Here is a 22,827-nt window from a genome sequence, read left to right as displayed (position 1 = left end):
TAATGAAAGAATCACCTGGTGGCTACATCTTTTCCTGGTCAGTCTTACTCTCCACACTGAAAATCCTTTCAATCCTCAGATGAGTCAAGTCAAAGTTGATGTCAAAAGCAGCTCTTCCAAAAATAAGGGCAAAAAGAGATTAAAAAACTTCAACACCTAAAGCTAGAGTGCTACTATAGTAGGGAGGCTCTTGATTTGCATGCAGCTAACCTGGGTAAGATCCCTGGCACTGCAGATGGTCCCCCAAACTCAGCCAGGAGTGATTCCTGAGTGCAGAGCCAGGAATAAACCTTGAGCTCTGATGGGTGTGGTCCAAATATCATAACCAAAAATTCACAAAATAATAATAGCCTCAGCACCTTGGTCACTTAAAGAAAACAAGTGAGAAACTTGGTTAAATATGTAGCTGCCTAAGGAATAGTTCTTAGTTCTTCCATATAGACAGATGCCTTCAATTCCATAAGAAGTCATTTGGACTAAAACCAAAATAAATCCATTATTTATTCCCTCTTTGACTTTTTCTCTTGCTTTACTTCAATCTGTCAGGAGACTTTGAATGGCTTCTATGCCTGTGACTATGATGATGGCCTGGAGACTTGGAGCGAGATCTATGACTTCAATATTGGGATTTTCTATGACGACATCTTGGACTCTTGCTCTGATTTCTTTCTCTTCGAGAGGAAGGTCTTTTCTTGGGAGGTCAACTCCCTCTTCTAGGTGACCTGCTCCTACTTCTCCTATAGCGCAGAGTGGGAGAGCACTAAGGCTTGTCTAAGTCTCGGTAGCTTCTTCAGTAGTGATCAAGTGATGGCACTCTCTCCAATTTCTCATCTTCTTCCTCTTCTTCACTGGACTCCATGTCATCTATATCTTCTGCAAGAGCACTAACCCGAGGCTGAAACTGCTCAGCTTCTCCTAATACATAATATTTCTGTAGATGGGGCAGAATGATATCATAGACTCCCTCATGTGTAGTAGTCCATCAATAAACTCATCTATGTGCATCATTTCAAACTCCCCATTACGGCTCTCACTCTTGATTTTTCTGTAGTCATTGTATAGAGGCTCTAAATACTTGTAGCAATCAATGGAAGTGCCTGTCAGTCTCATGTAAAGTGCACCCAGCATACTGACATACTTGAAATTTTCATTTGTTTTATAAACTCTACAATGATATCCTTCTCGGGTTAGATTTGTAGCATCTTCAAGGTCAAGCACAGGAAGTGAGTTGGTTTTATGTTGCCTCTATACACACCATCCACAAACCTTAACTCCATGGCTTTATAAACTACAAGTTCAGCCATCAGCTCAAAACACTCTTCTTTCCAGTACTTAGACTCATAGATTTGGTCCAAATTATCTTTTCCACCAGATACTGAGGGTTGGTGCTGTGGATACTGTGAGCATCTTTCATAGTGCAGTTCACCATTTTAGAATGTTTTTCATTCTATTTCCCCACTTCATTGATTTCTGCTCTAAGCTTTGTTATTTCCTTCTGCCTACCTATTTTTGGTCCATTCTGTTGATCATTTTCTAATTTTATAAGCTGTCTCATTAAGTTATTTATTTAGGTTCTATTTTTCTTTCTGATGTGTGTTTTCAAAGCTACAAATTTTCTTCTTAGTACTGCTTTTGCTGTGTTCCACAAATTCTGATAATTTGTGTTTTCTTTTGCATTTGTTTCCAGGAGTCTTTTGATTTTCACTTTGATTTTATCTTCGACCCACTGGTTATTCAATAGTGAACTGTTTAATTTCCAGATTTTCTTCTGTGTCCCTTTGTAATTTAGTTCTAATTTCAGTGCACTGTGATCTGAGAAGATAGCCTGTATGATTTCTATCCTCTTGATTTTATGGAGTTATATTTTATGGGCCAGCATGTTGTCTATCCTGGAGAATGACCCATGTGCATTGGAGAAGAATGTATATCCAGTTTTCTGGATATGTATGTATGTATGTATGTATGTATGTATGTATGTATGTATACTAGGCCACTTTCTTCTATTTTTCCTTTTAAATCTAGTGTATTCTTGTTAGGTTTTATCCTGGTTGAGTTATCAAAGGATGACAGGGTAGCATTGAGGTCTCCCACTATTATTGTGTTGGTATTGATGTCATCTTTCAGAATTGTCAATAATTGTATTAAATATTTTGCTGGTCCCTTATTGGGTGAGTATATTTTAAGAGTGTGATTTTTTTCATTTTACATAACATATCTCTTTATTATTATAAAATATTTATCATTGTCCCTTATAACTTTTCTAAGTCTAAAGTTTGTGTTATTTGATATTAATATGGCCACTCTGCCTTTTTAAGAGAGTGTTTGCTTGGATGATTGTCCTCCATCCTTTGATTTTGAGTGTATGTTTGTTCTGACTATTCAGATGTATTTCTAGAAGGCAGAACATTGGATTCAGCTTGTTGATCCATTTGCCATTCTGTCTCTTAATTGGTGCATTTAGTCCTTTGACATTGAGGGAGATCATTTTCATGGGATTTAGTGTCATTTTGTGTAGGATTTTGGTGTGTCTTTTGGTCTGTCTTAGAGTAGACATTTCCGGGGCCAGAGTGGTGGCACAAGTGGTAGAACATCTGCTTTGCATGCAGTAGGCTAGGACTGACTGTGGTTCAATCCCCTGGTATCCCATATGGTCTCGCAAGCCAGGAGCATTTTCTGAGCATATAGTAAGGAGTAACCTCTGAGCATCACTGAGTGTGGCCTGAAAACAAACAAACAAAACAAAAAAAAGTAGACATTTTTGTTTGTCTTTTAAGTTGGTTTTGAATCTATAAAGTTTATGAGCTGTTGTTTATCTGTGGAGCTATGTATACTTCCTTCAAACCTGAAAATAAGTCTGGCTGGGTGCAGTATTCTAGGCGATGCATTCATTTCTTTGAGTTTTTTCACTATATCCCACTACTTCCTTCTGGTCTTGTGGGTTTCTGGTGACAGATCTGCTGTAAATCTTAAGGATGATCCTTTTTTTTTTTTTTTTGGTTTTTGGGCCACACCCGGTGGTGCTCAGGGGTTACTCCTGTCTGTCTGCTCAGAAATAGCTCCTAGCAGGCACGGGGGACCATATGGGACACCGGGATTTGAACCAACCACCTTTGGTCCTGGATCAGCTGCTTGCAAGGCAAATGCCGCTGTGCTATCTCTCCAGGCCCAAGGATGATCCTTTGAATGTAATTTTTCTTTTCGATCTTGCTGCTTTTATCATTCTATATCTATCTGTGGAATTCATCATTGTAACTAGGATGTATCTTGGGGTGCTTTTTTTCTGGATCTCTTTTAACTGGTACTCTGGTCGTGCAGGATTTGGTTGCATGCATTCTTTAGCTCTGGGAGTTTCCCTCTAATTATTTCCGTAACTCTAGATTCTTCCTAGGGATTTTCTTTCTGGGTCTCTGGTACTCCAGTGATTCTTATGCTATTTCTGTTGAGTTTATAAAAGACATCTATTTTCATCTGTTCACATTTTTGAGTAAGAATTTTTTTCATTGTCTGATCATTTGTTTTAAGTCTCTTTTACATTCTCTTTTGTTGTATGGAGTTGTTATGCACCTCATCTTCCAGTTCACTGATTTGATCCTCAGTTGCTATTACTCTGTTGGAGAGGCTTTACAGTGAGGTTTTCATTTTGCCTACCGCGTTTTTCAGTTCTGTTATTTCAGTTGGAAGTTTTCTGATTTCTATCTTGATATTCTTTTGGTTCTTATATGTGGTCCATTCGGCTTGATCTATGCTTTCTTTGAGTTCTTTCAACATCCTCCATATTTCTTTTCTAAACTCCTTATCTGAGAGGCTAATAACTAAGTGGTTGGCAGTTTTGGGATCATCAGAACTGCCATCTTTATTCTTTATGCACGGTGTTGGCTTGTATTGTTTCCCCCGTGGTCATGCTGTAATGTGATGTTTTCTTTATGTGTGATGATATCAGTGTGTTCATTGACTAGGAGATGTGAGCAACCATAGAGAAAAGCAAAGGGTCTGGGCTCTTCTGGTTCCACCCTTCTTGGGCGGTTTCAGCTTACCTCTGATCACATAGCTTTTGCAGACACTTCTGGGTAGAATTGTTCCCAAAAGTAGAGGCAATAGTCAGGCAGCAGCTGCTTGCAATGGCATTTGGTGGCAATCAGGCTCCACTTCGTTGGGCAGTGCCAGCTCATCTCCAATCACTTAGATTCTGCAGACACTTCTGGGCAGGATTGCTCCCAAAAGCTGCAGCTAATGGTCAAGTAGCAACTGCGTGCAATGGTCTTCCGCAACAATCAGGCTACATCTTGCTTGGGAAGTGTCAGCTCACCTCAATCTCATAGCTTCCACAGAAGCTTCTGGGCAGGATTAGTCCCAAAAGCTGCAGCCAATGGTCATGCAGAATCAGCTTGAAATGGCATTTGGCAGCAAACAGGCTTCACCCTCCTCTGATTTTTAAATGTGAACTAGAAGCCACAGCAAGAGTACAGTGTGGGGAAGACACAGGCCTGGTATGTGGCCAACCCTGGGTTGATCCCCAGCATCCCATACAGTCTCCTGTATAACCAGGAGTGATTTCTGAATGCACATTCAGGAGTAAGCCCAGAATACTTCTGAGTGTAGTCCAAACATACCAAAATTAATAATAATAATAATAATAATAATAATAATAATAATAATAATGAATCTAGTGAGATGTAGATTTAAAATACATTTCATTGAGCGTGACTGGCTTAGAATGAGGAAAAGGGTGATCCTGTCATGTTCTCTAAAGTTGTTTCAGGAACTAATTTAACTGCATTTGAGTTGAAATCAGATATGCTGAATGAAGTAAAATAAAATCAAAGGCTAATTCTTGACTATGTATTTTGTTAATTTATGTTTCATTCCAAATTGAGTTGTATGTTCAGAGTTGTCACTTCATGGATTAGCTTTTTTTGTTTTGTTTTTGTTTTGTTTGTCTTCTTTGGGGGGAATATGCAACAATATTATTTCTTAACTACACTATATATATACATATATATACATATATATTATAACCAGTTTGTACTTCATCTTACATTCTATTTTGTCTGAGGCAGGCTTTCACATAATGCTTAGGGGACCAGTGCCATGTCTGGTCATTGCCAATTAGCCAACCATATGGCCCAGTGCTAGGGTCCAAGGATGTTCTGTTTCTCAGGCCCAGAGGGGCTGAACATGATCAGAGCTACACATGCCATGTTCAGTGGTCTCCAGGAATACCCTGAGAGTGTTCAGGGATCACCTGGTACTAGGGATTGAACCATGATCCCATACATACACAGTATCTCCTCTCATCCTTTTTCTTTTCTCTGCAAACCCGAGTATGTCTCAGATCTATTTTAGTTGCCATAAAGTCTCAAACGCCCCCAAAGGGTAGGGGCCAGCACTTCCTGTGCCCAACCTTAACATAGTTCACTTTGTGCTTATTTGCTGAATGGGGAATACACATATTTTTCAGATTTACTAAAAGGGTCCAAACATCACAAACCAACCTTTCTGGTCTAGGAAGATCTGCCACAAAAGGTTTATGTCTTGAGAAGATTCCCTTGGGCTCATGGGTACAGAACAACTAGTTTTCACTTCACCAGTTTAAAGTGCTCTGTTTAGTAGAAGGGAATTGTAAAGCTTTAGAAATGCTGAGGCAACATAGCCAAAAAGCCACATTCTGGCCCCAAGATCCAGCGAGGAAAGCCCTGGGGCTGCCACAGAAGTTTCTGGAAGTGGCTGTTTTAGAGAGTGGAGTGGCCCTCCAAGCCACAGGAACCTGGCTCTGCCCTAGCTTTTATTTGCTCTTTATCCAGAGCTTTGTGTCAGCTCTCAAGAAGACTAAAAGACATTGTGGGGTGGAGCAGGCAGGAGCTGCAGCTGCTAACCGTCCTCCTGGGAACACCTGTAAGGTAAACAGTGGATGCTCCCTTATCAGAGACCTTTCCAGTTGTTTAGCTTTATTAGGGTGCAGAGGAATTCCATAAACCCATGAATCCTGCACTTTGTCAGGAGCCAGAGGCTCCATGTTCCCTACTCTCATCCAGACCTGGATGTCCATCATCATGTTTCCTTTTCTGCACTCTACAAGTGGACTCAGCATCCTTACAGAAACATAGAGTTCCAAGTGAGAAGTGAACAGTGACCACTGAGGCCCTGATAAATATCTAAGTCTTTAGTTGCCAGGGAATAGGAAAGGCATTTGGGAGATTGGGGGTACCATTAATAAGTGCTATTGCATTGCAGGCCTAGGGACACTTCAGAGCAGTGAATAAACTCATGTAATATGTGAAGGAACACATTCTACAGTGAGCTGAACTGCTGCTAGTGGAGCCTAAGGCTCCAAAACAAGGATCTGGTGAGATGCAGGTCTGGAAGCACACACTGACGCAGGAAATAATTCACATAGTGAAGAGGTACAAGAACAGGTTCAGAAATCCAGCACTCAAGCAAGGAATTCATCCACTCAAGTTTTCTATTCCTAAGAAGGAAAGAAACTCAGTAGAAGAGGACTGAAGAATGAGTCTCTGCCTTCCTCAGACCCCTACTTTTATTGTCAAGAATCAGACCACACCCTAGGGTCTGAGAGAAATACCAAGTAGGGAGTAATCCAATATCCCATCACCAGATCACACCCTAGGGTGAAGTACAAATATTGATTAGGGTAGGAACAGTAAACAACATTGAACAACTGAACCAAAGGTAGAAACCACAAATGACTGAGTGGCCTTGGGAAAACATTACTGCCAGCTTGCAGGTTTATCCATTATGTGTAGAGACAGGATTGCTGACATCTGTCCCCTGTATAAGGGAATGGGATGAAGCTTCTGAGCTGGCCAAAGTCTAGGAGTAAATCCACTCAGTTCACATCAGAGTGTTAACTGCACCAAGGGCTGTGTGACTTTCCTGGGACAACACCAAACATGCCCTATAAGAAAGGATGAGATCAAGGGACTGAAGCCAAGAGCAGAGGAGAGAGTTACGTCTGGGAGAGTGGAAGTGTCCAGAGCATGGTGGTCCCTGACCTCCCCTCTCCCCTGAAACAGAGAACCCCATGGGGAGTCAATAAAATGGTCTCCAATGTGTTGTTTGTGCATAGAAAAACTACAGGCTGGGCCCGGAGAGATAGCATAGCGGCGTTTGCCTTGCAAGCAGCCGATCCAGGACCAAAGGTGGTTGGTTCGAATCCTGGTGTCCCATATGGTCTCCCGTGCCTGCCAGGAGCTATTTCTGAGCAGACAGCCAGGAGTAACCCCTGAGCACCACCGGGTGTGACCCAAAAAACAAAAAACAAAAAAAAAAAAAAAAGAAAAACTACAGGCTACATGCCAAGAGCAGCATACGAGGACAGGACAGGCCTAGGCTAATGGCTAGAGTGTGGTGTGCTTCACTCCTATTGCTTGCTGGCTTGGCATCCCTACATCCCTACATCCCTGTTTGTCTTTTTCTGTTGTATCTCTTTCAAGTGCCTCTGCCTTCTGCTAGCCAGATGCTGTAGGGCAGTTTGTGCCTCTGATAGGGTATGAGAACTGGGTGCACTCAGTTCACTCATTGCTGGTGTTTTTGTTTGTTTGTTTGTGTGTGTGTGTGTGTGTGTGTGTGTTTTGGTTTGGGGGAGAAACATCCAATAAGTGGTGCTCAGGAAGTACTCCTGGTGGGCATGGGGAACTATATCAGATGCTGGGGACTGAGTCTAGGTTGGCTGCTTGCAAACCACCATCCCAAATGCACTGTCCCTCCAGCTTAGATTTAGCCATTTTGAAGCCTCCCAATACCCTGTCCTTTACTAGGCTTGGATGGGAAGGGCACACACACATGTGCACACATGCATTCACATACATGTGTGTGAACATGTACAAATGCATGCATATACACACATGCATATTTAGGGCTGCTCAACTCTCAGCTCCATCTGACTAGAAAGTAGAGCCAGTGTTGGGCACCCATGCAGTGCACATTCTGTGTATTTCTCAGGCTGGAATGAATCGGAGCTCCAAATGGTTCCCATTTTACCACCTGGTTTCTGTGACCCCCCTGACAAACCATAAGGGCCAAGAAGAATCTAAATATAGCCTGACCCTGCTAAAGTCTTTCCTAGCACCTGTAGAGGGCTGTAAAGTCACCCATCAGACTCTTATTTTCCTTGCCTCATCCACAAAGACCTTCACCACATCAATTTGTCGGCAACTATGCCACAATTTGAATAGCTAGATGAGCCAGTAGAAAGTCTCCAGGATCATTTTTCCAGCAGAAAGACCTAGTGCCAGAGACTTGGCAGTAGCTCCTTGTGCAGATCCTGGTTCAAGAAGTGACCCTCATTTAAACTGGACAGGCAGACAGACCCAAGGAAATGGCTCCACTGAGTTCTAAGCATTTCCAGACACCACCTTACCCTGCATAGTGTGAGGATAGAGATCAGCGGTGCCTCTTTCCTTGGGTGAGATGCTGCAACATCTGTGTCTCCCCTGCTTGCCTGTGCAGCCCTGGACCTCTCTCATCAGCAGCACTTCAAGGATAAGCTGCCTTGTGCCTCTGTTAATACAATGAGGTCAGAAAACAGGCCCCAATCACACACGAATTTTGTCTCTGGTGTAGATAGAGACAGTTGGTACAATTCTTTATCTGACTCCTGCTTAAACAGTCAAACTTTGTGTTTTATGCCATCAACCCTCACAGCTTTTCATCCTCTGAGTCTAACTGCAACCTGGTCCACAGTTTCACCAATAGGCTATGGTTCCCTGTGCTTGGGGCTCCTGATTGAGTGCTCTTGTTCCAGGTTTTCAATCTGAAAACTCTAAAACTCATTCTTTTGCTTTTTGACTGAGGTTTTTTCTTACATAGGCAGAATTAGAGATCTCCCTGCCTCTTAGCAGTTGATTTTACTCCCTAATTCCTCATTGCTGGCATATTGGACCTCTGGGTATGAGAAGAGAATAGCTCATCACTGAAAGCTCTGATGGATATAATATTTAGGAAGAGTGAGAAGCATGCTCTTAGTACCCTAGGAAGGGAGGGAGGAAGGATAAAAAGGGAGGGAAGTCCCTTGGGTACAGCACACACTAGTACACAATGTAAAATTCACACTATACACAGTGTAAGAGCATGGCACTTGTATGCTAACAGTGTACATATTTGTACAGTGTACATGGCTTTTGTAGGCACAGTTTACATGGAATTTTGCATACTCATAGCAGTATATGAGATTTGGATGCTAAAAATGTACATATTTGTGCAGTGTACATGGTATTTATAGGCACAGTCTACATGGTATTTTGCACACTCACAGCAGTATATGACACTTGTATAGTCACAGTGACCATGATAGTTGTACACACAGTGTACATAGTACTTGTATGCACACAAATTTACATGGGACTTGTATATGTGTGTTGTGTGCAGTACTTGTATACTCACAGCCTATCTGAGACATGAATACAGGTGTACACATTATTTATGTGCACATAGCATGCATGGTATTTGTGAACACACACAACATAAATAGGACTTGTGCGCCCACAGTGTACATGGTAATGAAACACATGAACAATACTGAGTAGAACCACTGGGTGGAGTCCAACTCCACCACACCAGAATGAAAATAAGAACGACTCATGTAGGTTGGACTTTCAGGATGATTTTCATCCATGTTGGGGTCTAGACAGTGAGTTATCTTCTAGTTGAATGAAAAAAATAAACTTGTTTTGCAAGTTTCTATTCATGTGTGTCCTAGCTGCCCGTGATGCCTCATCCTGGTCTACTTGCATTGTTGTCACTAGTGAAAAGCCTGAGTACAAAACTTCTGACGCTGTCTATACCATTTGTTAGAGATGTCTGGAAGGTTCCCTCAAACTTCAGTCATGTGTGTGTGTTTGTGTATCCATGCACATATGTGTTATATATCCCAATTTCCCCTTCCAATCATTGGCCCAGCTGCCTGAATTTGGTTCCACACTGCATCTATTTGATTTCCCCTCAGCTCTTTACCTTGCAATGAAGCAATTTTTAAGAACAATTAGATTGAAGATGGTGACATGAAGGCTTTCCCCCACCAGGCAAAACTTCTTCCTTCCCCACCCTTCTCTCTTCTTCCTTTCATCCTGATGAAATACACTTCCATGCATCATGAGAACATCTGAGAGGCTCACTTCTCTCATTGAACCTGCTGCTGGCGCACCTGCGGGGGCCTCTCACCAGCATCTGAGAAATGATCAGATGCCTGCCAGCTCTGGAACACTTCTGGAGGCTGCACTTACAAGCTGCTTCTCTCCATCTCACAGAATCATCTCTGGCCTCTGCAGGTCCAGATTCAGCACTATGGGGTGTGCCCCCTTGTTGGTGAGTTCGTTGCATATGACCAAGTGCTGTGGCCCCACTTACTGAGGGAAGGCTGATTCCACCGAGTTTCCCCGCCAGTCAGAGCCACTCAAAGTTTGGGATGTCCCAAAGGGTCCAAGGTCTTGACCAGGTAGAACCACCCTATACCCAGTGTGGGCTTGTGAGGGAACCCACTCACCTGGAGCCAGTGTTGAGAAAATACATTTCTCAACAAATCTCTGAAGTGATAAGAATCTAATCTCTGGAGAGATAATAATCTGTGTCAAATTGGTATGACCTCTGTGTCAGATCTCTGTGCCAGCTGTTAAGCCTGGCTTAATAGCGCTAATGAATAAATATGCCCGGAGCAGCATTTAAGATCAGTAAGCTTTCATCTTCTCAGCTCTTGGGGAATAGACTGGGCAAAGAGGGGTTATAGGGTGGTCCCGGGATAAGGGACAATGGTCCCCAGGATCAGAGAGTTAAAGCACATCTGAAGAGAGCTCCTTTCTTGCATGAAACAGTCCACTCATGTGTTCTGAAATGGGGGTGATCCTGAACCTTGGAATCATGATTCATACAATACGTGCATGTGTGTGTGTGTGTGTGTGTGTGTGTGTGTATGTACGTATGGATGTGTACATATGTATATGTGTTTCTGAGCAGAAGTGCAGGTGAAGTTAGATTGTAGGCCAGTTTAAAACCTTAACAACTGGAATCAGAGGGGCCTAGCATAGCAGCTGACCCAGATTTGATCCCCAGCATTTCATATAGTTCCCAAGTACCACTGAGTGCAGAGCCAGGAATAAGCTCTGAGCACTGCTGGATGTACCCCTCAAAAAACTGTTCTTTAGATATAGCTGAAGCAGCAAAGGGTGAGGAAGTATGAAGCCTGTGTTGGATCCCCACTACTACATAACCCCCAAAAGTGCAGGGCAGGGGCCGGAGAGATAGCATGGAGGTAAGGAGTTTGTCTTGCATACAGAAGGACAGTGGTTCAAATCCCGGTATCCCATATGGTCCCATGAGCCTGCTAGGAGCGATTTCTGAGCATAGAGCCAGGAGTAACCCCTGAGCGCTGCCTGGTGTGACCCAAAAACCAAAAAAAAAAAAAAAAAAAGAAAAAAAAGTGCAAGGCAGTCCCTAATGCAGGAGAATGCTGGGTTATCAGCATGAGCATCTGCTAGGCTACAGACTCCTGTGTCAGGGCCTTCAGTTCTGAGCACCAGAGCAGGTACAGGGTTGGGAAGCAAGGAATGTTTATGCATTATCTTCTCAGGAGTGGAAGCGTCAGGAGTCCCTAGGCTTCTCTAAGCGTAAAGGAAAGATTTTGAGCTTGTGGACATGGCTGTGTCTCTCTTGGAGCTATGATGAGCTGCTTTTAATTTTGCTGTGTCCCATCAAACCAGATCAGGACTGAGCCTTCTCAGGTGCATGATTTCCCAAAGGTACCCAAGTGCCTATTTCTTCATAGATTGGAAAAGAAAAACTATGAGGGCTGAGCTAATGGTGTCTTCACTTTCCACCTCTGTCCCCATCTCCCCATAAAGCATTCTAGAGTCTGGCTGATTGTTTGAAAAGGTTTTTAATTTAAGAAAAACAAGTCGCCCAACTGCTCCTTCCTTCTTGTTTGGAAATATGTTCAAGTTCAACTGAGTTGAATCATTTTTGTTTTGGGCAGGGACCAGCACCAGAAGTGATGGGGAGCAAGGTAGCACATGGTGCTGGGGATGATCCCAAGTCCTCGCACATATCAAACCTGTGCTCTACTACCTGACACCCAATTCCACACCCCACAACACTTTTATGGATTTTATGTGGTTTGTAAGATTGTGACCCTTGGCTACCTGTCCTGCTGGATTTTACCCCCAGGTGCCCATGTGAAGATGTGAGTTTGGAGTAGGGTGAGGGAGGCTTTTCTTGAGTTGATGGGAGTCTCCACCTTCTAGGTTGTTTATACAAGATTCCTTGGGCAAGAGTGATAGCATAGCAGTAGGGTGTTTGCCTTGCAAGCGGCCAATCATTTTATAAACAGCTTCCTGGCTCATGTTTTGTCATTTCCTCCACTGATTTCTTAGTGAGTTCTAACCCAGCTCGTCCACAGGTGTTTTGTTGTACTGATTCTGTTATTCGAATTCTTGGCTGTGCAGGAATAAGTGTAAGCAAAACAGGGAAGATACAGAGAGTAGACTGGTTAGCTGGGACTCCCTGCATCAGGTTCCACTGAAAAGCAAATTCCTGACATTCTAAGAAAATAGGACATAAACGGCAGGTAGAGAATCTCTAGGAGGTTGAGGAGGCAGATGCTAGGGGGTTGTTTTGGAAGATAATGGTACTGATGGTTATAGTGAGGTCTCTGGGAAATTTAGCTGCCAGGTTTGGGGAGGGTCCCTGGGAGGATGAAGGGATGGTGGCAGGAGAACAGCCAAGTCTTTTTCTTTTTTTTTAATATATATTTTAAACACCTTGATTACATACATGATTGTGTTTCACTTTCAGTCATGTAAAGAACACCCCCCATCACCAGTACAACATTCCCATCATCAATGTCCCAAATCTCCCTCCTCCCCACCCGACCCCCGCCTGTACTCTAGACAGGCTTTCCATTTCCCTCATATATTCTCATTATTAGGACAGTTCAAAATGTAGTTATTTCTCTAACTAAACCCATCACTCTTTGTGGTGAGCTTCCTGAGGTGAGCTGAAACTTCCAGCTCTTTTCTCTTTTGTGTCTGAAAATTATTATTGCAAGAATGTCTTTCATTTTTCTTAAAACCCATAAATGAGTGAGACCATTCTGGGTTTTTTCTCTCTCTCTCTCTAACTTATTTCACTCAGCATAATAGATTCCGTGTACATCCATGTATAGGAAAATTTCATGACTTCATCTCTCCTGACAGCTGCATAATATTCCATTGTGTATATGTACCACAGTTTCTTTAGCCATTCATCTGTTGAAGGGCATCTTGGTAGCCAAGTCTTTTTCAAGCCTACTGCTGCACAGTGACAATTCTGATTCTTCTCCTTGCAGAGGTGTGTCTCATTCTTGGTGGATTGTAGACCCCTGGGTTTGGGGGATAGGTGCTCTTCTTTAATATCTTTAGGGAAAGCAAGACAGGACAACTCAAAGCAGAGCCCTAAAGGGGCTGTGACATTTCTGGCCATGCTTAGGTGGCTGCAGAGACATGGCAAGGAACTGGTGGGCAGGGGGCAGTATCTTTCCCAAGGAGTCACTGTCTACCTCTGTGTTGACCTTAGCTTGAAAAATGGCATCTAGCTGTGAGTACTGACAGAAATAGTCAAACTCGGGAATGGGTTTCAGTGGGACACCTGATCTTCATCCTGGAGCCTTCCCAGCCATCAGTACCCCTTGCTTCATACAGAGGGAGACAGAATTCTAGGTCTGCAGTTCTTTCCCTCATATCTAGACACAACCTTCATATATGTACCTTGAGTTGAGAGGACCCTTATGTCCCCTTATAGTGTTCTCATTGGATGGGCTACAAAAGGAAAGAATTTATCATCTGGAGAGGCTAGGTAAATACTGCAGTGACTAGTGCATGTGCTCAAATTTAGTTTTATCCCTGTCATTACATGGTCCTCAGCATCACTGGGTGCCTCCAGCAAGTCCCAGGGCAGGCTACAGCCCACCAGACCACTATATCAAGGCCAGAATTTGGTTAGGGCTGCTCTGCACAAGTTTCAAGCACATTGTCAGAGAATTGTTCACACTCAATGTTTCTCAGACATTAATTCTCACAATGATTTTCACACTCAGTGATTTTCACACTTGATGTTTCTCACACTTAGTGATTCTCTCTGTTAGCTATGGACTCAAGATTTGACACACAAAGACCAGGGAAGACAATTGAGTAATGCAAATGCAAGGGAGCTTATTCAGTTACCAGCATGCTAGGTCTGCCTCTCTCCCAGGTTGCTACAACCCAGATAGGACTTGCAAGCCCTTTTTATAGGGCTGCTTGGGCTTCAGCATGCGGGAAAACTATAGGTTCTTAGAATATGTGGCTTCAGCCAAGTTTAAATTGGTTCACTGAAGTAGTAGAGGAGGGACTTGGGCACACTCTGGGTACCTGAGGTTTTGGCATGCAGTAAGTTTTAACATTCACAGGCCCTCAGGTGTTGCTAACTGTCCTGTACTACCCTCAAAGTTCCTGGAACTGACTGTACTGGCCTAGTTACTTCTGCCACAGATCTAAGGCCTGTTATGGCAGTCGATTACAGATGCAAAAGAACAGCAGTTAATTCTAAACTTACATTTCCTTCTAACATCATATTCAGTGTTTCTCTCAGTGATTCTCACACTTGTGGGGTTTTTTTTTTATCACTCTCACTAATTCTCACATTCAATGATTTTCATACTCAGTGAATCTCACACTTGGTGTTTCTCACAGTCAGTGATTCTCACATTCAGTGTTTCTCTCAGTGATTGTCACACCCAGTGATACCCGCACTTTGTTTCTCACTCTTGATCATTTTCACATTCAGTGATTCTCCTACTCAGTACTTCCCACAGTCAGTGTTTCTCACACTCAGTGATTTTTCACACACAGTTATTCTCTAACTTGGTGAACACTCTGCTGTGGCTTGAACATTCTTTGGTTTGGGGTTTTTGTGCCACCTACCCTTGACTGGATACATTAATGTCCCAGTGTCTCTGAAGCCTGACCTAGGCCTTCATTGGCATGTATATCCCTAAAAGTTCTTGCCAGCACTCACTTGATTTAGTTATCTGTAAACTTTACATAGAGTCACTGGCTAGTGCCAACATGATTAGTTGAGCACATTTGTGAACAAACAAATCTCCAAAGGCCAGAGAATCTGGCCCAAGTATGGCTTGCTAACAGTCAGACTCTGAGAGGACCATCACGAAGATGGTCAGAACCACTGGGACAGGTCCTGATCCCAATGCAGCAGATGGGGCTGGCCAGCATATGAACCCCATGGAATGGCACCCACTAAATGAGCTCAACCCTCAAGCATATTTGGACAGCAACAGAGTATGCAGAGATGCTGCCCCCAACTTTTGTCCCTATAGCTGCCTCCAACTGCCTACATACTGGGCACCTGCCCCGCTAGCCTCCCCAATCACATTTTCTTATCCTCTGGTTTCTATATCCTGGAAGCAGGTCTTAGCATCCATATGTTCTTCCTGCCTGCCCAAGCATACACCCAACATCAGGCAGGGCTCATAGATATCACTTCCTCCCCCATCTTTCTTAGGCCTATTCCTACACATACAGCTCAAGGTAGAGCAAAACCACTCCAGGTACAGCTGGGAGGGGGACACAGTTAATAGGGGTAAGGCATGAGGGAGGGAAGCTGAGAAGGGGCCACTGCTGAGGAGGACTCAGTTGGGAGGACAACTAATGCTGGCCTAAGGGAAGCCAAATTTTGGAGCCTCATGATTTTCCCTGCAACTGAGCCACTGCCTGACACTCAAACATGATGCCACCTGATTCCTCTGATCAGTGTGGAGGTGTCTGTGATGGGGTTCCATAATGAGGGTGCCCATGACAGGCATGTCCATGATCAGGGTGCTCATGATAGGGTTTTGCGGTGTGATGGCCATGATTCTAACTTCTCTACCCTGCAGGATCTATCTTTCAGAGCACTGAGACCTGTGTATGTGTGTAGTCATGTCCAGGATTGCAACCTTCTATGAAGGCAAGTCCATCCTCATCACTGGGGCCACCGGCTTCCTGGGCAAGGTGCTTCTGGAGAAGCTTCTGCGCACGAGCCCTGACCTTCAGATCATCTACATCCTGATGAGGCCCAAGGCTGGCCAGACACTGCAGCAGAGAGTGAACGAGATGCTCAGCTGTAAGGTGGGTGTATGGTTGGACAAGGCTGGTTATGCTCTCCTGCTTTTCCCTGGATCCCTAAATACAAGTATACACAACTGCAGGCTGGATTGGATAGCACTGGGGACTTGCGGTCTCTATGCCAGGGTCATGCTCTCTTGGGACCCAAGTGATCTGCTTTCAGGGAACTCTCCATACTTGACCTGAACCACCAAGTTTATTCATCCCTTCTCAACTTTCTTCCAAACTGTAGGTGATCACCTTCTACACACACAAACCACACAAAACACACACACACACACACACACACACACACACACACACGTAAATTAGGCTGGTGAAGCTGGAATGCAGACTAGTAGAAGCTTACATATTCAAAAACCACTCACGAGTCACTTCAGGGGAATGACAATTTTATTATAGGTAGGAGTGGAAATTTATGTGTCTCAGCCAATCAGGATAGAGGAAAACAGAGAAAGGAAAAAAAAAACAGGATCCAGTCATCTTAGAAGGAAAACAGAATAAGTGCTCTGTTTAAGGGGGAAAAAAATCTGTGTACTCTGTTTAAATGAAAAAACAGGACAAGGTCTCTAGGGAGAAAAACAGGATGTTTGCTCTGTCTAGGGAGAAAAACAAGATGTTTCCTCTGTTAGGCTCTGTATGTTTAGTGACATCTTCCCCTTTCCTGTTTGCTAAACATGAAATTTGAGATTTTCCAGATAGGCCTTGCTTTCTGTATTTACTGTTCTTCATAAGAGGCAGGATCCTAGAATCAGTGGTACTAGAGTTGCCAACAGCAAGGGTGAGCAGAACTATTATACCCAGAACAGAGATTATATGAAGTGATTAAAGTGGCTGTTATTATGGATAAGTGCAGAAAAGCTTGGATAAAAACCCTTAACCTAAATTTAGATTAGAGTACAGTGGTCTTTTCCAGGAAGCATTTGGTCATATCTTTCAGCTTCAGGTTTCAGACTAGTCTTTAGTTTGCCTAATTCCAGAAGATCCTTCTTAGCCTTGGTAAAAGTAAAGGCTACATCTCCTTCATCTTCTCGTTATTGGACGTCATTTTAAGATAATCACACTTGGGGCCTGGAGAGATAGCACAGCGGCTTTTGCCTTGCAAGCAGCCGATCCAGGACCTAAGGTGGTTGGTTTGAATCCCAGTGTCCCATATGGTCCCCCTGTGCCTGCCAGGAGCTATTTCTGAGCAGACAGCCAGGAGTAACCCCTGAGCACCACCGGGTGTGGCCCAAAAACCAAAAAAAAAAAAAAAAAAAAAAAAAAGATATCACACTTGGCTCTCTCATATTTCTTGTCATTACCAGGGTAGCACAAGGGCTGTCCAGGTTCTGTATAAGGACCTTAGTGTTAGGACAATCTCAGAGCAATTGAAATTTAAGTCAAGCTGATATGACACACGGTCAGAGTCTAGGACCTACATGCGAAGCTCAAATTTTGGATTTTTAAGATCTAATGGACAAGACCTCCTTTAAGAGATCCATTTTTTTTACTGGGTCTATGCAAAAAAGCAAAAAAAAAAAGGGGGGGATATTGCTACAAAATATTAGATATATCAAAAGATCCATGGATGGGGGAGCTTTAGATGGTAAATTGGGATAGGCAATTGTGCTACAAAGGGGAGAATGTAATGGATCCTTGCAGGTATACTATTATGGCACCAGGGTACTATGGCTAGATTGTGGTCCACTATCTCCAATTTATAAGCATAACAACATTGTTTCCCAAGGAATACATACAAAGAAATACACATATCCCCCTTTGTTGTGATCATGTCATGGTAGGTTGATTCTGGAGGACTGTATCAGCTAACAAGGTAATCTGTCAGTAGAGAGCAGTTAGGAGGCAATGGAAAAGCCAATTAATGTGGTCATTGGAAAAGCCCATCATTCTGGTCTCAAGTGGCAATCCATGATGATGTGTAAGAGACTGGACTGCATCATATGTACATAGCAGTTCTCGTATTTCAATTGTGTGAGGCTAAAAGTGTGTGGGACCTCCAGGGCACAAGGGGTGTTAACCTGTAAGAATAATGGAGTTTAATAAGGAAAGCAACAAATTTGGGATAGGGAAGAGCACAGGGAAAACAATGAAAGAGCTTTGCATAGAAGGGAAGAGATGAGGAATTGGGAGGAGTTGTTAAATGGCAGACCCAAAGAAGGATAAATGTCCAAACAATTGGTACTGGATTGACAATTATTATTTATTCAGTATAACCAGAGTCTATCACCTCAACATGAACAGTAATTTCCTTAAACTCCTTCCCATGAATCTCAAGGGTTAAAAGTGGACATTCAAAGGTAAAGTCCTCCAAGGGATCAGCAGAGTCTGCTAGAGGCTTAGTGCTACCAAACCTCAATTCTTAGGTGATTGGAGTGGCTAGGCATGACAAAAATAGGAGGGGCTGGGCAATGTGTTCTCCCTTTAATTATAAGGTCAGCTATTAACTCCAAATTTGGGATGAGGGTGCAAGGCTGTTGCATTAATATAGCCATTCCAGTGGGCCTGATAACCTAGAAAAATCCCTCCATATCTGGCATAGCTAGGACTGCTCACTGTCACTGGAGGCCGGCCACACCTACAGTATGTGTGTTGTGATTGTCATACAGTGTGGGGGTGGGAGTCAGGATCTCGATCAACCAGGGCTTTAGAAACCTAAATCCAAAGGCTGAGGTAGGTAAATTCTGAGGCCCTTCTAGGATCTGTTCAGTTCTGTGTTCCCACTGGACTTGTGGTTTACCACATTGCTGAAATTCTGTCCCATCTCTGAATAAATTTAAGATATCTAGATAAAAACCGGGGCCAGTTCTGGCAGTTTCTGGCCTCATGTTCCCTGTGAGATCATGTTATCTGAGGCCACATTGTTTGTGTTCTGGAAATCCTGATTATTCTGTCTCTTCCCTCTATGGAACACTCTGGTTATGTTTTAGTATATCCTCACTCTGGGCTGTTGATTGTCAATTGCTACTTATCAAAAACTGCTGCTCACGGTCTCCTAGTGATGTATCTGTCAGTAGGGGACATAGGCCTCAGAGGTACACTGCCCAGCTGTGGGACTCAGCACTGCCAATGCTAGATGACTGCCCTGATATGGCCAGGGCAAGACACCCAACCTTGGTTTCTCCTCCACTGTTATAATTGTACAAGAAGTCTAATCCCTTTCCCCTTCTCCCCCCCACTCTTTTTTTTTTCTCTCTTTTCTATCTCTCTGTCCTTCCCTCAACCCATTATTTCTGGATCCAATCCACATCTGACATCCGAAGATCTGCCGTTGCCCAATATCTCTGACAGGCCCATGGCTTTGTTCTGTACTAAACCACGTTAATTGCGGGTCATTGGTATAGGTATTGTTCTTTCTTTATTTTTTGTAATAAATGTCATGGAGGATAATAGTTGGCATTGTGTGCTGCAGTTGGAACCAGTGGTTGCTGCAGCTACTTGCAGGAAGTAGACTGAGTGCACCTGTAGATCCAGTGCCTTCATCTCTCATGTCCAGCTATTGCCCCTGCCCTGAACCAACACACAAAGGCAAAGTTCTTTGACCAGGCCACACATGCAGCCTTATTGACTTCATGGATCATCTGCCTTTGTCTACTTCACTGATGGTGGCAAAAGGCTATTCTTTCTATTCTGAGCTAATTTGCCTTCCATGGTGGAAGAGACCATCAGAGAGAGATCACTGCTCCAAACCTGGCTGTGCTTAAAAAAACATGGTTTTAGGCTGGAGAGGTAGCACAGAGATAGGGTGTTTGCCTTGTACATGGCTGGTGACCCAGGATTAACCTGGGTTCAATCTCAGGCATTCCATATGGTCCCGGGAGCCTGCTAGGAGCCACATCTAAGTGCAGAACCAGGAGTAACCACTGAGCTTAGCAGGATTTTAGCCCAAAAACCAAAGAGAGAGAGAGAGAGAGAGAGAGAGAGAGAGAGAGAGAGGAGGAAAAACATGGTTCGAATTCTCTCGCTAGTTATGGCATTATGTCATGATGTTCAAAGAAATACTGAGACCAGAGCCTGAGAGTGCAGTAGGCAGGGTGCTGTCCTTAAGTGTTACTGACTCCACTTTGATCCCTGTCATCTCATATGGTTCCCTGAACTCCCAGGGGTGAACTCGGAACATAGAGCTGGGAGTCCATCCTAAGCATTGCTAGATATGGCCCCAAAACATTAAATAAAAATAAAATTTTAAAGAGTACATTTGAAAATGTTCATTTATTGACACTGCTACATGAAAAATCCAGAATGGTTTATGCTCATAATTGTTTATGCTGGAAGATTGTCATGTTGGTAATTCTTAGAAAAGCCTTCCCTAATCACCCCCTTGAAATCAAATAATGAAAAGTCTTGCCAGGATTATCTGGTCCCACAATTAGCACAACCTACCAGGAACTGCTGCTGGTTTCTGACTGTCACTTCCTCAGACTGGGAAGCCTGATTGGAGCTTTTATCCCCCAGGCCATTTCCTTTCAGGACTGGGTGTCAAGACAGCAATGTTTCCCGCCCCTTACGTCTCTTTACAGCTCCATTCAGCAGGCCCTGCAGGATAGTTCCTCATGAAACATGTGGTATCAGGGAGCCCCAAAAGAAAATGGGGAGAGTTGGGACTGACATGAGCTTCCATTTGTGTCTCTTCCAGCTGTTTGATAAAGTCAGAGAAGCATGTCCAAATGTACACGAGAAGATCCGAGCCATCTATGGTGATCTCAAGCATCAGGACCTGGGCATTAGCAAGGAAGACATGCAGGAACTGCTGTCCAGCACCAACCTCATCTTCCACTGTGCTGCCACTGTGCGCTTCAATGACACCCTGAGGTAGCTGTGTCTGGGTGTAGGTGTCAATTGGAGCATCTGGAGCAGGGAGCAGGACCCTGGGGCCACCTTGAGCATGCGAGCTAGTGTTTCAGTGCTCAGATTTCTGCATGTTGCTGTGAGCTCCAGCCTTTTGAGCATCATGCCACCCTGTTTCCTCCTCTTTTATTGTTTTTTTTTTAAAGTTTGTTTTTTAAAGATATTCTCAGTGAAAAGAAACATTCCCAAATACTGACACTTGTCCATCTCCTAGAGAAAGTCTGTGTAGGGATGACCATTTTAATATTGGGGAGATCATGATTCCAAACTTGCTTAGTTCATCAGAAAGATGTTTGTTTTCATTTACACACACACACACACACACACACACACACACACACACACATACACATACAAACACACACGGAATAGTTTCACTTCATTGAAATTAGCTTTAGACCACTAGATTCCATTGCTAGACTTCTTGCATTGATACTTAATGTCCTACTCTGATTTACTTATTTTGGAATTTTACTATTTTCGTTATTATTATTATCATTATTAATTTTTTGTTTTAATCTTTGGATCACACCACGTGGTCCAATAAGCTCAGTGCTTACTCCTGGTTCTGTGCTTAGGGATCACTTGTAGCAGGGCTCAAGGGACTATACGAAGTCATCCATGTACAAGGCAATAACCCAACCCATTGTACTATCTCTCCAGCCCCAGCCCTATTTTATCTCTCTGGCTCAAATTTAATGTCCACATGGAATTTCATTCCATCCCAGGTCACTTTTGTATTCTGGGAGTTTCCAGATTGTCACTGTTCACCAAGTTGATGGCTGTGCCCAACTCACACCTCAGTTCATTTGTGCTTTCTGGATCTGGTGGTAGTTGCTGTAGGGAGCTCCACAAAGGCAGCTATGAAGGGCCAGCCCAGGACTTTGAGCTTTTGTTTGATTTGTAATGCTAAGTTGCCGTCCATACACAGGACATCGGCTAACCCTACCTCTATCCATGGATCTCAGTTCGAAAACCTACAGCTACACTATCTTACTTGACTTTCATTTAAAATTTAAGACATAAATTAAATAAAAAGCATAAATAAATAAGCAAAGCTACCACATAAAATTTAACATAGCCAGTATATACAAGTCCACACATCATTTTTAATTGAATTTTACTGCCTATTCTGACCAGCCCATGCTCCTTGGTTAGACTTAAAAGAATTTCACCAAGTTTTTTTTTTAAAGATTAGACATTTGGGGCCAGAGTGATAGTAGAGCAGAAAAGGTACTTCTTGCCTTGCATTAGACTAACATCAGTTTGGTCCCAACACATGTAACATCAGTAACATCAGTTTGGTTCCAGCAACACATATTGTCCCTTCATACCCCACCACAAGTGATCCTAAGCTCAGATCCATGAGTAAACACTGAGCAATGGCACGTGTAGCCCCCATATCCCAAACATTTCCTTTTAGTTAAAAAAAAAATACAATTTGGGTTGGCATTGCCTGGAGCATGTAGGTGTTCATTTCACTTGGTTTTCAATGAATGAGTTAGCAAAGCTATGGTTTTTCCCTCTGGAATTGTCAGTAGTCAAGTAAGCTTCAGGCAATCAGCACAAGGCCTGGTACAGGGATCCCTGTGCCAAGTAAGTGCTTCCAGCATCTCTGCAGCCAGCTGTACCAGGCCTCAAGTCACAATTTAGGGTTGTGACATTACTGGAATCACCTTGATCAGTATCATAATTGGAGGGAGAATAATGAATGGTACCAAGACCAGACAGTCATATGTCCATTTGGTGGAAATAAAAAATGATCAGACTTGAACACAAAATCGAAAGTCAATGACAACAGAATGAAACCCAATCTACATCAAACTGTACATGTGGG

General features: G+C 43.2%; 1 protein-coding gene and 1 pseudogene across 1 annotated transcript in view; one reads left to right on the top strand and one right to left on the bottom strand.

Moving 5' to 3' along the window:
• Positions 1 to 496: 496 nt before the first annotated feature.
• Positions 497 to 1,429, bottom strand: LOC126022812 (pre-mRNA-splicing factor 38A-like; annotated as a pseudogene).
• Positions 1,430 to 15,947: 14,518 nt separating this feature from the next.
• Positions 15,948 to 22,827, top strand: part of LOC126022865 (fatty acyl-CoA reductase 2-like) — a 28,652-nt gene continuing 21,772 nt past the window's right edge. The window contains exons 1-2 of the mRNA XM_049783899.1: positions 15,948 to 16,145; positions 20,779 to 20,954. Of these exons, the coding sequence (XP_049639856.1) occupies positions 15,957 to 16,145; positions 20,779 to 20,954 (365 nt within the window). The 5' untranslated portion in view covers positions 15,948 to 15,956. The remainder of the gene's footprint in view (positions 16,146 to 20,778; positions 20,955 to 22,827) is intronic.

Source organism: Suncus etruscus, chromosome 11 (genome assembly GCF_024139225.1).
Source record: "Suncus etruscus isolate mSunEtr1 chromosome 11, mSunEtr1.pri.cur, whole genome shotgun sequence".
Lineage (NCBI taxonomy): Eukaryota > Metazoa > Chordata > Mammalia > Eulipotyphla > Soricidae > Suncus > Suncus etruscus.
The sequence above is the reverse complement of the archived record's forward strand: the minus strand, read 5'-3'. Positions and strand labels throughout refer to the sequence as shown.